This window comes from Bidens hawaiensis, unplaced genomic scaffold (assembly GCF_021521415.1).
Source record: "Bidens hawaiensis isolate Kalapana, Puna unplaced genomic scaffold, B.hawaiensis_p1.1 tig00036355_1, whole genome shotgun sequence".
In the NCBI taxonomy this organism is placed as follows: domain Eukaryota; kingdom Viridiplantae; phylum Streptophyta; class Magnoliopsida; order Asterales; family Asteraceae; genus Bidens; species Bidens hawaiensis.
The window spans coordinates 116,209-130,051 of NW_027496341.1; the positions used below are offsets into that span (position 1 = coordinate 116,209).

Genomic DNA, 13,843 nt, shown 5'->3' on the forward strand with positions numbered 1-13,843 from the left:
TCATCTAAATCTTTGTCACGTTAATATAAATCAATTATACATTGTTACATGACGCGCCATGCGCACTATTTTTCTTGTCGCGCATCACATTTTGTTGCACACTACACACAATGACTAGTGCCATAAGTATGGTTCTACACTTCTTGCAACAAACACATATTGAGATAATAAAAATAGATGGGAACTTCACAAACAAACACATTATCATACATCATGCACACATAAAGGCAGACAGTTTTATCATGTACTAGCAGAAGATTCTCTTAATCACATAAAGTTTACTTTTGACAAAAGAGAATGCAACTCTAAACTTTTAAGGAATCTTGGATAGATGCATACAACAAGAAAACAAAATGGTCAAAAAAAACATCATCTTCTTATTACTTGAAGATCAACAAATTTCAAGAAATCAAATACCAATTGCACCACTATACCACCATCATAATCACCATAGTTGAAATCATAACCCTAAAACAATTAGTATAACAAAACAAAGCAAACAAACGTGTCCTAGTATAATCTCACTCGTAACAAAGCTATCAACATAAAACAATTAGTGTATTAAATCAAATATTTATATACTCGTGTTCATGTAACCAGTCAAGAACAACAACTTACACACCTGATCAACCCATTTTCATTGCAATGTGGGCATCTAACCGACCGCCCTTCATCTTCCTCAAACACCTTCCTACTTCCATTACAATTCGGGCACGGCACAAATCTTACATCCCCGCAACAATCACAAACAAACCCATGATCGATTTCACGAAACCCCTTCATATAACAAACCAATTTTCCTTCTTCATGAAGTCGTTTAATCTCATCCGCACCACCAATATGTTTCCCCCTTATAAACACTTGTGGAAGAGTAAACACTCTACCTTCAAACACCCTTTGCAACTCATATTTGTAACTCGAATCCATAGATATATCGCGTTCATCAACAAACACACGAAAACCCTTTAATATTAACCGAATTTCACAACATTCTTCATAAGTCTTTCTAATTCCTCTCAAACTTGTATAATACAAAACAACTCTATCTTCGCAACCCGATAACCAACAATCCCCTTTCGACTCAACGATTTCATCATCTACACGAGTTATCAACTCTTTATTATACCTATAACTCAAATTAGAACTCGTTTTCGAAAACAAACCCTCTTCATATAAATGCTTCCATAATGGCTTAACTTCTGAATTCTCCATTACTATTCCATTAATCACATCAAACTCATCATCTAATCCTTCCATTAGCTCCCAAGTATTAATTACGCTATCGGGCGATGAAACAGGGGATTCTTGCATGGTTTTGAAGCTGTCGGTGGCTGCGGTGGTGGTGGTAATGGTTGTGGTGATTAAGGATCCATAAGTGGTGGAAGTAAGCGATACGAAGTGATTCGAATCGCCTTTACGGACGGGCGGGTGGTGGAGTAAGGGTGTGGGCATAGACATGGTTCTTGAAACAGGGGTTTGAGCAGCAGAGGAGTTGTAATAGTGATCTGAGAATGGTGAGCAACAATTGTGTAATGTAGGTGATGAATTGGATGAATTGGAAGGTGGGTTTACGGTGGTAGTGATGGTGGTGGTGAATTCGAATGGCGGCGAAGACCGAGAAACAGAGTACCCCATTACTTGAGTGAAATTGAGTAAAATTGGTTGGAATTGGTTAAATTGAAGATGATGGGGTTGTAAATTGTGATGAATTGGTTGTTGATTTGATGAATTTGAGGTTGATTTTGGGATTGAAGCTGTGGTGGTTTGAGAATTGAGAGATTGAAGGATGAAGATGATGAAGAACAGAGGAAACAGAGTGTGGGAATTTAATGAGAGATGACATATGTTAGTTGGGATAAGTAATTGATTGATTAAAAATAATGGAATTGTCCCACTTATATACACATTTGATATGACATATGTTATTAATTTCGTCTAGTCTTTCAAAGGTGTTAGTTTTTTTTTCCTTTTTAACTAAATGTTGGTTAATGTGTACGTTTCTTTTAATAGTAACCTGTGATGAAAGGAATTCGGTCGTTATTGATTATGTTCGTTAAGAGATTAGAATTTAACTCCAAAACAATCATTAAGTTAACATATAATTTTTTTTTATTTAAAATGATGTTTATTTGGTTAGAAAACCAAAACGTTAAGCATAGAAAAAGAGTGATTAGGAACATAAGCGTGAAGCACCTCCCCCAAATATATCAGGTCGTAACGGAAAAAAAACAAGCGTAAAAAAGGAAATAAAGTAAAACTAAAAACGCTTTAATGTCATGATCGTCTATCCAATTAAGACTTGTATATTTTCACGTGCACTACGTTTTATACAAAAATTATATCGAAATATTGATAAAAATAAGCATATCGTATGGTATATTCAGGATTTTATAAAACTTCATATTATGAAAGTAATACATAAAAAAACACTAAAAACAATTTAGACGTTACATGGTAAATTTAACTAAATTGTAGGGAGTATAACGTGATTTCCAAACTCTTACATTAAATGCTTGTACAATTTGCATGCCCACTTGTAAACAAGAAACACACATAGAATTTGTGGTAAATTACATATAGGTAAATAACAAATTAATTCAAAGTTAAAGAAAACATTTGAAACCTTGGACCCCCAATGACAACCTTTTCAACACTTTGAGCAAAAAGAAAGACCAATCCCTTTCATGCCAGCTTCACATGTATATGCTTCTTCATGTCTAAATTAATGTCTCAAAAAGTTGTTTTTTTTGTATTTCCTTTTGTTTTTTGTCTTCTAAAATCAACTTATTTATTTTTTTCTCCTAAAGTTTATTTGATTCTCTTTCAAAAAGGGAAGTGTCGATTTAAAAACTGATGGCAGAACATACGTGTCGAGATTTTGAACCGAATTGATTGTTGAATCGGTAGTTTTAACAGTTTACGAGTTAAAATGACGAGTATAGCCTTGAAAACATTTCTTTCAACCAAAAGAGGAGTCATCCATTTCACTGATGTTGTTTTGTTCGCTCAAAGTGACTAATTCATTTGTGTCCGGTCTATTAGCACGTAAAACAAGTCGCTAAACAACTATTTGTATTTTATTGAGTGAACTAACCAATACATTCTGATTTTCAAAATACTTTATAACCAACTACCAACCATTCTTAAATCATGTCATCTTTCTAGTGTGTGATGGTCATTTTGGGATACTTCTTTTACCATTAGCAATAACTTTTTCTACCTACCATCAAAACACAATTTAATCACCACCTTCAACATATTACAATATTACTAGTCATACTAACCAACATCAATCTTAATTGGATCGGATTAAACTATTCATCCAAATAACACATGTAAATGTTCAAGGAGTTTAGGGATGGCAAACCTGGCGCAAACTGAAACATCCCACACAAGTATACTCAAAACGCAAACTAACAACCCAACACTACATACTTGTTGACCAAACTATATACCCGAATTACACATCCAAAAACTTTTTATCTTTTTATTTTCTATTAACCCTTGTCAATTAATGTTTCATTTAAATAGATTCGTTATACGGAAATTTATATATATATATATATATATATATATATATATATTGAACATGTATTCAATTATATTAGTTGTATTATGTATGCCGTGAAATATATGTACATAAAACTATATAAAAATTATAATAATTTTAAATTAACATTTATTGTATGTAATGTTTCATATTTTATAGAGAAAAGTAATTAAAAAAATCATGAGTCAATTTTAACAAACTACCATGTATACACGGTATCTGTAGGTATATCCAATACTTGACGGGTAATTACCTGACATTTATTAGGCCTTGTGTTATGGTTTTACAACATGTACAAGACTGGAATATCAATATCCAACCTAAACAAATCAACGAGTCAAAGATTGTTTGTTATGACTTGTGATTACAAGAATCCATAAACACAGATTCAAAACTAAAAAATTACAAATTATTAAGCTTTCTCCTTCATCACTCTCATATCCCTCTAAATATAAATGGACGTAAATAAACGAACGAAAAAAACATGTGTTACTACTCGTTCATTTAACTAAATAAATAAACAAAATTTATCGTTCATGTTACTTCGTTTATTGAACCGCCGAACGGTTCATTAACATTCGGTTTGTTTACAGGCGTACCTATAATTTCATTCGTCTTTCTCCTTAACTTCATCACTCTCATATCCCTCCAAACGAACCATGACATAATTCACCGTAAAACCGAACAACATAACCAGCAAGTACTGACCCGAGAACCCGTACAGATCAATGCTCCGACTAACAACCGCCATAAACACCGAATTCACAATCCACCGATCAATCTCCGGCCTTATAATCCTACCGATCGCAATCGCGTCAATCCAAACACAAATCACGAATACCAAACCGGTTTCGGACCGGTCCAGGACGAAATGGAGCATGTACCCGATTCTCATTGCCGTGATCCGGATCGCCCATTGGATAGCGGACCCGGGAAAGAATGGGGCGAATTGGTGTTTTAGGGTGTTAGGGTTTGAGAAGAAGATTATTAAGTGGAAGATTATTATTAATATTATTATTATTATGATGGACGTGGAGTTAGTGAAGTTGGTGGTGTGGAAGGATGAGAGGGCGGCGGCGGCGGCGACGGCGGCGGTGGAGAGGAGTGGCCAGAATTTGGTGGAGGTGAGGAGGTGGTTCTCGGCGGTGGTGACGTGGCGGAGGACGGTGGCAGCCATTGATGAGAGTGTGTTGGTTATAGATTTGAAGGTTAAATATGGAGGGAATGCTGTGAGTCAACTGTTAGTCAACCGTTAAGCAAATCTAAAGGCCGTTAGTCAACTGTTTAGCTTCGAGTTCGAGATATATGATTGGTTGGTTAATAAAATATTTATGGTTGGTTTATTGAATTTCATATTGAATACTATTTATCAATAATAATTCATATTCATTTTATCACCACTGGCGGTTCCAAATTAAAAAAGTCGTCTCTCAATGATCTCACGTTAAAAATGATATCTTTTTCCGAATTTCAAACTAACATTTTAGGGTTTTAGATCGGAAGAATATGAGCTGATTGATGTAAACTTAGTTTGAAACGGTGCTCCAAAACGACGAAATAATGCTTCAATTCGAGTGTTCGAATTTACAATTAACAAAAAACAAGTGATTTGGATTCAATAAACCAACAAATAAAAAGAAAGAAAATATTTACTAGTCGTTTTACTGTTCATTGTTAAGAAGACAGCAACTACTAAATTTAATAATGCTTTTAAACATTCTTAGTGATGATTTTAGGATCAACAACTATAACTGCTCTTAAATGAAGATAAATACACACTATTTATGGCACATTTTGTTATAATACAAGAAAATCAAGAAAAAGAAAAACCCCAAACCAATTTCATACCTAATCAATAATCATTCACATCTAGAATTTATACCAAACCCAAAATAAAATTAAACAAAAATCCTAGAAATAGCAAATCACCAAACTATATAAACAAACAAGCTTAAAAAAGATTGCAATCTAAACAACCATCCATCATTGTATCGTTATTCTATAGTTCATCTGCAGGAATTATTTACCAAAAGCTCGGTGTACAAGGGTTGAATGTCGACCTGCAATACAAAAGCAGTCGGGTCAGGTCAGATTGGTTATTTTATAAAAATGCACATATTTAATAATTTTTTCATGATTCCTGATAATAAATATATCAAGAAATTTAGGATTGTCAAACGGGCGTAAAGTTAAGTATGTCACATACTTGTGTGAATATACTTGTCATAACTAACTAAAAAGTTATAATGAAATAAAAACCTTTAATGACCAAACATAAATTTACAAACATGAATGAACATTCACGTAAGAACATAAACGAATGTTCACGTACACGAATGAACATACGCGGCATGTGTTCATGTTCATTAAAATAATCGAACGGAATTCCTTATTCATGCTCTTTCATTTAATTAATTGAACGCCTTATTTATGCTCGTTCATTGATTAAATAAATGAACATAAACGAACTTCCCACCGAATTCGGTTCCTTTACAACCCTAAAAATAATGTATGTTACTTGAAAAAGAAACTTAAATAAATTTTGCATACAAATAACTGAAAACGAGTGAACTTAGACCGACTGAAAAACAACTTTTGATGTTTTCTTTTCTTGTGTTGTATAAATAATTAATGTCTTAAAAAACAAATCAATGTTGAATGTTTTACGAGGTTGTATGCATGTTAAACACCCTTTGGTGACTTTTGACCCGTTTGACTCATTCATTTTTTTTTCCATTTAAGCTACTTTTTTAAATATCCCATTTTCTTAATAGCCACTCAATTATTTTTTATTTATTTAAAAAAAATCAAGTTTTGAGTTAAAAAATCATACCTTGAATGTCTCCATTACCATGAATATTCAAAAAGTCTGTATCTGCTGCCAAATAAGGTGACCTGGAATAGTTGTCCAATATATCTGAAACAAAATGAATATTAATCAATAATGGGTCTGTGTCAGCCAGGTACCTGGTTAAAACTACACCCGGAAAACCGGGCGGATTCGGGTCAGAATGGGTTCAAGTAAAAACGGGTTCTAAGCAAAATGAGTTCGGGCCAAAAACGGGTTTCGAAGCAAAATGGAACCAAGTAACCAACATGTATCCTAAAAAACCAAACCCAAAATAATAACCGATGGTTTGGTTTTATGTTTTCGTAGAAACCGAATTTTCGGTTTGATTACGGTTATGCATGCAACTAAAACTGAAAAAACGAATTAAATGATTGTTATTTTTCATTTTGAAAGTTAATTAAATTATAACTAAATAGATAACTTAACATAAAAACTTAGCCCAGATGTATAACAATCAATTAATCATTAATATACAAAAATACTTGGTCCCAAATTCATTACTTTGGGCCAATTTTTTTCGGCCCAAAAATTTAAAGCCCAAAGGGTAAAACCAACGCGTAAACGAAAATCCAAACCCAATATAATTGACGGTTTGGTTTTATGTTTTCGTAAAAACTGAATTTCAGTTTGGTTTAGGTTTTGCATGTAACTAAAAGCGAACAGAATTAATGGATTTTCATATCATTATTTTGAATGTTAATTCATTTATAATAACTTAATAAATAATTTAACCCAAATAATTACTCATAATGTATAATAATCAATCAATTATTAATTTATTTTACAAAAAACTTGGGCCCCAAATTCATAATTAAGGGGCTAACTTTTTTCGGCCCGAAAATTTTTAGCCCAAATGTTAAAACTGAACTCAAACCAAAACCGAATGGCTTTTAAAAACTCAAAAACGAACCTGAACTAACTGAGAAATCGGCTGTTAAATCCGACAGGCTAAAGTTTCTTGGAATCTGGCCCAAAAAGCCAAATGATGATGCATTGGGATCTACAACCGCTTCGTTAACGGGCTTCACGTTCGATTCTTGAGCAATAAAATTTACATTATTTGCAGGATTGAACATAAAAGAGGGGTCTTCTACATAACCAGATTCGGATTTAATAATCCCTTCATTATTCATTCCATGCATAATTCCCATATTTGAATTCTGATTCATTAGCATGTTTGGTGCCACATCATCTATCTGCATGCACGGGTGGAGTCCACCTGGCAATTTGGCAGCAGCTGATTTGTGCATGTTTTCAAGCTTCATAGGTTGTGTGTTGTTATCTAGTGTATAGCACGAAGAGTTTTGAATTTGATGCACTGTAATAAAAAGAAAATTATAAACTTATGAACAATTAATTGCAAATTATGTGTCTAAATGAACAAACAATCGAAAACGAACATTTAAACGAACGAGGTTATTTTTGGTTCGTGTTCGTTTGTTACCAAAATGATTGTGTTCGTGTTCGTTAACAATATAAACAGCTGGTTCACGACTGGAGCATGTTTGTGTTCGTTCATTTCACTTTAACTGAATTGATCAAACACAAACAATTAAACAAACAAGGTTTTCTTTTTCATTAACAAAATGAACGTGTTTGTGTTCGTTTGTTAAGAAAATGAACGTGATCTTGTTCATTCATGTCCGTTCGTTTTAAACAAACTTCCTGGCAAACGGTTCACTGAAAGCTTGATTCGTTTACAGGCCACCTAACAATGACGGTTCACTTACTTAGAGGAGCATGAGATCCATTCAGAATAGAAGCTGAAGCTGCTGACGAGGCAGAGGCTATCTGACTCATCAGCTCGGCTTGTGTTTGAAGCAACTTATTAAATTTCAATATTTGATCCTTCAAAATCAATCTCAAATGATAACCTTTGAAAAAATCTTGATTTTCTTCTTCAAGCTTCTGCCAGACTGAAAATAATAAAAATGTTACACTATCAAATTATTAAATTCAATTATATATTAACATTATAATTTTTTGTGTATATAGTACCAAGTTCAGTAAAACTAGGTTCTATTTTCGCTTGATGTAGTAGAGTACTAACAACTTCCTTTTGACTCATATAAAGCTGAAGACACCTTTCTATAAGATTTTGTACCTGAATAAAAACATTATAAAATAATTAAACTCAGTTAACTACTAACAAGTAACAAATAACACGTATAAGTAATATAATGAACACATAATGAAAGCACACCAGTTGTAAATCTTGTGGTGAAACCTTTTTAACCTCTCCATTAGACATCTTTCTTCAAAACCGACAACTGATAACAACTTTATCTGAAAATAACATTTAAACCAATTTCATTAGTATACAAATCTTGAAACTTAAAACAAGTCAATGATGACAAGTTCAATGCAATTGTTTCAAGTACTCCCACAATTTGCTTAAAAATTCAGATCGAGTGATGCTGTTGATGATAACATGTTGAGGAAGTCACAAAATCATATCAAGTTTTGGTGTGAAATGTGTGTTTGGTTTGTGGAGGCTTGGGCTAGCCGGCTCGGTTTGGGTCTGGTTATGTTGAAAACATGTTTAGACTTAATGAAGATTGAAGAGATGAGAAGTCTTTGAGCTGGCACTATCTATTGTGTTTTCTTGTTCCTTAAGCAAAAAACCCTACACTAGTCTAAAAATCGGTCTAGGTGGCGAGTACTCGGTAGGGTCCCGAGACGATTTTCTTCAAATCGGTTAACATTAAATCGGTCAAACTCGGAGCTAATCAATCCAATTCGGACAACCCGGTCAAGTCCGATTTTCGATATTTTTCACCGAGTCTTATTTAGTTTTCGCTTTTTTTTTTCAAGGAGATACCTTGGAAGACGAGGATTAAATGATTACTACGTCTATAATATTAAAAAATGAATATAAACTTTTTAAAATACTTTAGTATTTGAACATGTATCCTTTTGATTTATATTGATATTCATGTATTTTGTTATATATATTAGTAAACTTATGACATGTCTAAATACTCTCCGCTTAGGCCAATCACTCATAGCTTCCTAGTCAATTGGCCTCGCACCGTCTAACGACTTCCATAACAATAAATTCCAGCCCATGGACGTAGGGCAGCTTAGACCGAACTAGAGGTGGGCAAATAAACCGGTTAACCCTACCGACCCAAAAATCAAACCAAAAACGAACCGGTTTGAAACTGGCTATGTAAAAACCGGTTGGAACCGATTGAAACCGTGGGCTGGGAACCGGTTCGCAATTTTCTCCACCAAAACCAGTTCCAAACCGGTTAACCGAAACAAAACCGGGCAAAAACCAGTCAAAACCGAACCAAAACCGATCGTAACCAGGTCAAGAAACCGGTTTCAACCCTAACCGAAACCGATCATAAACTGGTTTTAAGTTTTGTTGACCAAACCGGTTTGTGCAGTTTGATTGTGTGTGTGTGTGTGTTTTGCATATCCGAGATCCTAACAGCGTGTTAGTTTGATACTTATCATATCAAACTTCCACCTAATTTCATATCAATCTCACACAAATCAAAAAACATGAAACTATAAGCATCTAATTACACCGCCACCGTAATTCAAAAGATCAAACTCTACACAAACCGATAACTTATAACCGTACCAGAGCACGAACACGTAAACCGAATACTTAAAACTAAAACATCAAGTTCTAGGGTTTCAACATCAACCACAACAATTCAACACAAACTAAACTCCTACAGCGATCACATCACTCAAATCAATAACAATAACAAACAGCGTTGCACTTATCATTTGCATGCGATCAATACAATACAATACAAAAAGCATCAAATCCGTTCAAATTTAAGCATCAAATCGATTAAATTACCTCAATAGAGTGACTATATACAGTTGAATTTGATATTCGTTGCTGTGATCTTATCCAATTAAGCCTTTGTAAATCGAATTGAACAAGTTGTGCGATAAATATATTATTATTAATTAAGAGGGTTTTACGGTTGGTTTGATTTGGCGAATCGGTTGACAGTAATAATATATGATGATCATTGACTGTTTTAATTTTATAAAACCAGTCCTTTGCTTATTGCTTACTCTCATGTTTTTCCTAATTACAACATATTCTTTTCATTTTAGTCTTGTAAGTTGTAACACTAGGGATGTAAACGAAACGAGCTGAGCTGAGCTGAGCTGAGCTGAACTACGCCGCCTCCTGTTTTTTTGTGCACTAGTGTAAATTTACCTGCTTTTGCCCGGAAATTTCTATATGTAGTGTAAATTTACCCGTTTTGACTGAAATTTTGAACCCGCCCCCTCCTCGTTTATGAATTTTTTTAAAATACATTTTGAGTCTCGCCCCCTCTACAAACTCGTCCAAGCTTCACCACTGCTCGAGCTAGGCTTGATTTAACTTATGAGGGTTCGAGCTCGAGCTTGGCTTGTTTCAAGGTCTTTTCTAAAGCTCGAGCTCGGCTCGCGAGTTGTTTTCACAAGCTTTGGCTCGGCTCGTTTACTGTTTGTTAATTAATTTATAGACATTTTTTTTAATTTCTTTTTTATATTTTGAGAAGAAACCTTAAGAAAAAAACGAGTCAAAACTTGGTTGTGAAGTGTTAATTTAATACATAAAAAGTCGAAAAGAGCTAAAACTTAAAAATATACAAGGCTCTTTAAGGCTAGATGAGTCTAAACAAGCTTCCATACAAGGTTTGAACTCGATTTCGATCACTAAACAAGCTTTATTGAGGCTTGGGCTCGGATCGAGCTTGAAAATTTCAGCTTGTTATGAGTAAATTATCGATTGTAGCTAAAGTAGCTTGCCAGCAGCTTGGCCCGGTTGCACACCTATGTAATATGCATTGAAGTTTTAGTTTGGCCCGGTTACACACCTAGGTAATATGCATTGAAGTTTTAGTTTGGCCCGTTTGCACCCTTATGTAATACGTGTTGAAGTTTTAAGTTTGGATTTTATAAACATCGTATTATAAAAGCTGTAGATATAGAGAAAAGGAAACTGTAAAAAAACTCAAATTAGCTTCAACTGTATGTACGTTTGTGATTTGATGATTGTATATTCTGTTTTGAATAAATTTTACATTGAAACGTGGATAGAAGCAAGAGTGTTACAAGGGTGTATTAGAAACTTTATAAAACATTAAGTTGGGAGTGTGAAAAAAAATAAGTATAGGTGTAAAGCGTATATATACCTAACCTTGAGGAGACTAAAAATTAACTTTTGAGGGGTTTAAACTAAAGTACATAATCGGTGCGAGAGACACGTGGAATGAAAGTGGATTGTCATGCATAATTTTGTTGTATCATATGCTCTCCACGTGTAAGGCGTGAATAGCGATTTGTGTGAGACATCGACAAAGTCTTGTAAGGTTACATATACCGGTGAAAACAGAATGGGACCACAAGAGGTGGTTGTTGTAGGGTGATAGTAAATATTGTAATAATGACGGCGACGACGATGATGGTAATGACAGTAGCGGTTATGAGTGGGAAGATCTTGACTCTTTACTTTTAATTATTTAACTCCCATGCTATCTGGATGAAACATTGAATTCCTTTACTTAAAATGGAATTTGAGGAGATTGGTTACAATTTCTAGGGTAACCAATAACTATCTATGACAATATCTTTGATAATTATGTGATTTCTAACTATTTGAAGTCATTTAAACGTTTAGGCCTTATACTATTAACCTCAACTTGTACTTGGATGATTCATCTTTTCACTTTTATAGTTATTATATGTGAACTCCCTATTTCGAAGGGTCAAATTGGTGCTAAGTTCATTTGAAAATATCATGGGCCTTCAAGCTTAACTATGGCCTATAAATTAATAGATTGGGCCAACATAGTTTTTCTTAGCTATGCGTCCATGCTTAAGTTATGAATAGGATCCAAATATAGAAGACTGTGTTATTAAACCCGCAAGTTGCGACAGAGACGTAGTAGGAATTTAGTCGGTATCGCCTCAGTTTGTTATGGTATAGCGGTAGGGTACCTACATACGCAACACCAGCCGAAAAAGAAAACTAAAAAATAATTTCGTAATATGATCAAAAAGATATCTAAAAACTCGAGATATAAAACCTTGCCAAGCATGTTCATTGTCGTCTGCATTATAATTGGAACATATAGTATTATAGTATTTAGAGTCGTCTTCAAGATTTTGAGCGCAGGCGAGCAATAAAAAAGGACCCTTATACGTATAAAACAAATTCTTAAAAAACAACGATACTTATAATACCAATAAACAAAACAAAGTTATTGTTACGCCCAAGCCCTGTTATTAGGTTATTTACAAGTCCATTAATGATATACTTCATTACTAGACCTAGACCCAATAAGGTTTTTTTAGATATATTTAGGCCCTTGTTGATTTCTTATTAGTCATTTCCAGCCGAGTTCACTAATTAAGGTTAAAAGAAGTAGGACCCTAGTTACCGAGATCGTATCCTAAATGGAAACCGAGGCCTGTATGCAATCGATCGTCGGCCTTGGGATTTTGAGTTTATATATATCATGCCCACGGTTCCGGTTCATCATATGTTGTAATCAGTTATCTGTAAGGCCCCGTTACCGGTGTCTCACTTTAACGTTGGATTTACTCATAAACGCGGATCTAAATATCAGAATTAATAAAAACTTTCGCGGAATAACATAAAAGTCAACCATTCATTACAACATCCATAACGTGTCTTTCAAAAACATAACATCAAACATAGCATTTCAAACATCACGACGATCTCCAGATGCCAGCCTCTTCGGATCCTGCCATGTGTCTTCCCCAAGCCAACTGCCTCAGTCGATTAGCCTGCGTGCATACTTAAAGTCAGCTACGCTGAGTGGGTTCTAGTTAATCATACAACGTACAAAACATTCACATACTAGCATATGCACCCGGAGGTACATACCTTCATATTTTCTTACACACTTACTTACATACGCACTTTCATTCTTTCTTTCATACTTACTTACATACTTTCATTCATACATATACGTTTTAAAGAGCATTCCGCCCTGTAACCTTCGCCGATATTATTAGGGTCGGTCCCCTACGTTGGCCGATATTATTAGGGTTGGTTCCCTACATTCGCCGATACTATTAGGGTCGGTTCCCTTCATTCGCCGACATTATTAGGATCGGTTCCCTTCATTCGCCGACATTATTAGGATCGGTTCCCTTCATTCGTGCTACTATAACATACCTGTCGTTTACATACTTACCTTGACAATACGTGCAATCTCCGAAGAGCGTTCACGTACCATCAACATATCATACATACATTATTCATACATCATATATATTCATACATACATCATTCATACATCATACATATCAATCATGCCTATAACTACCACTTGACGGCACATACAATATCCGAAGATCGTTCACACACCGTCAAGCAATCATCACACATAAATCATACAAGGCATACACTTATCACTTAGGGTAAGTGTATTAACTATCACATCGAG

The 13,843-nt window shown here is 34.5% G+C and overlaps 2 protein-coding genes across 2 annotated transcripts; both read right to left on the reverse strand.

Annotated features, from left to right (window-relative positions):
• Positions 1 to 440: 440 nt before the first annotated feature.
• Positions 441 to 1,981, reverse strand: LOC143588404 (uncharacterized protein At5g39865-like). The gene has a single exon (XM_077069417.1). The coding sequence runs from the start codon at positions 1,633 to 1,635 to the stop codon at positions 601 to 603; it is 1,035 nt and encodes a 344-aa protein (XP_076925532.1). The 5' UTR covers positions 1,636 to 1,981; the 3' UTR covers positions 441 to 600.
• Positions 1,982 to 5,314: 3,333 nt separating this feature from the next.
• LOC143588398 (uncharacterized) lies at positions 5,315 to 10,378 on the reverse strand. Its single transcript, XM_077069413.1, has 7 exons — positions 10,225 to 10,378; positions 8,605 to 8,687; positions 8,400 to 8,505; positions 8,132 to 8,317; positions 7,312 to 7,719; positions 6,384 to 6,467; positions 5,315 to 5,610 (listed from the first exon to the last, which is right to left on the reverse strand). The coding sequence occupies exons 2-7, from the start codon at positions 8,650 to 8,652 to the stop codon at positions 5,570 to 5,572; spliced, it is 873 nt and encodes a 290-aa protein (XP_076925528.1). The 5' UTR covers positions 8,653 to 8,687; positions 10,225 to 10,378; the 3' UTR covers positions 5,315 to 5,569.
• Between the last annotated feature and the right edge of the window lie 3,465 nt (positions 10,379 to 13,843).

Coding starts and splice junctions, on each gene's coding strand:
- LOC143588404 (XM_077069417.1), bottom strand. CDS start 1,635: ATGGGGTACTCTGTTTCTCGGTCTTCGCCGCCATTCGAATTCACCACC.
- LOC143588398 (XM_077069413.1), bottom strand. CDS start 8,652: ATGTCTAATGGAGAGGTTAAAAAGGTTTCACCACAAGATTTACAACTG. Junction 8,506..8,604: donor CACCACAAGATTTACAACTG/GTGTGCTTTCAT, acceptor GTTTTTATTCAG/GTACAAAATCTTATAGAAAG. Junction 5,611..6,383: donor TGGTAATGGAGACATTCAAG/GTATGATTTTTT, acceptor TTTGTATTGCAG/GTCGACATTCAACCCTTGTA.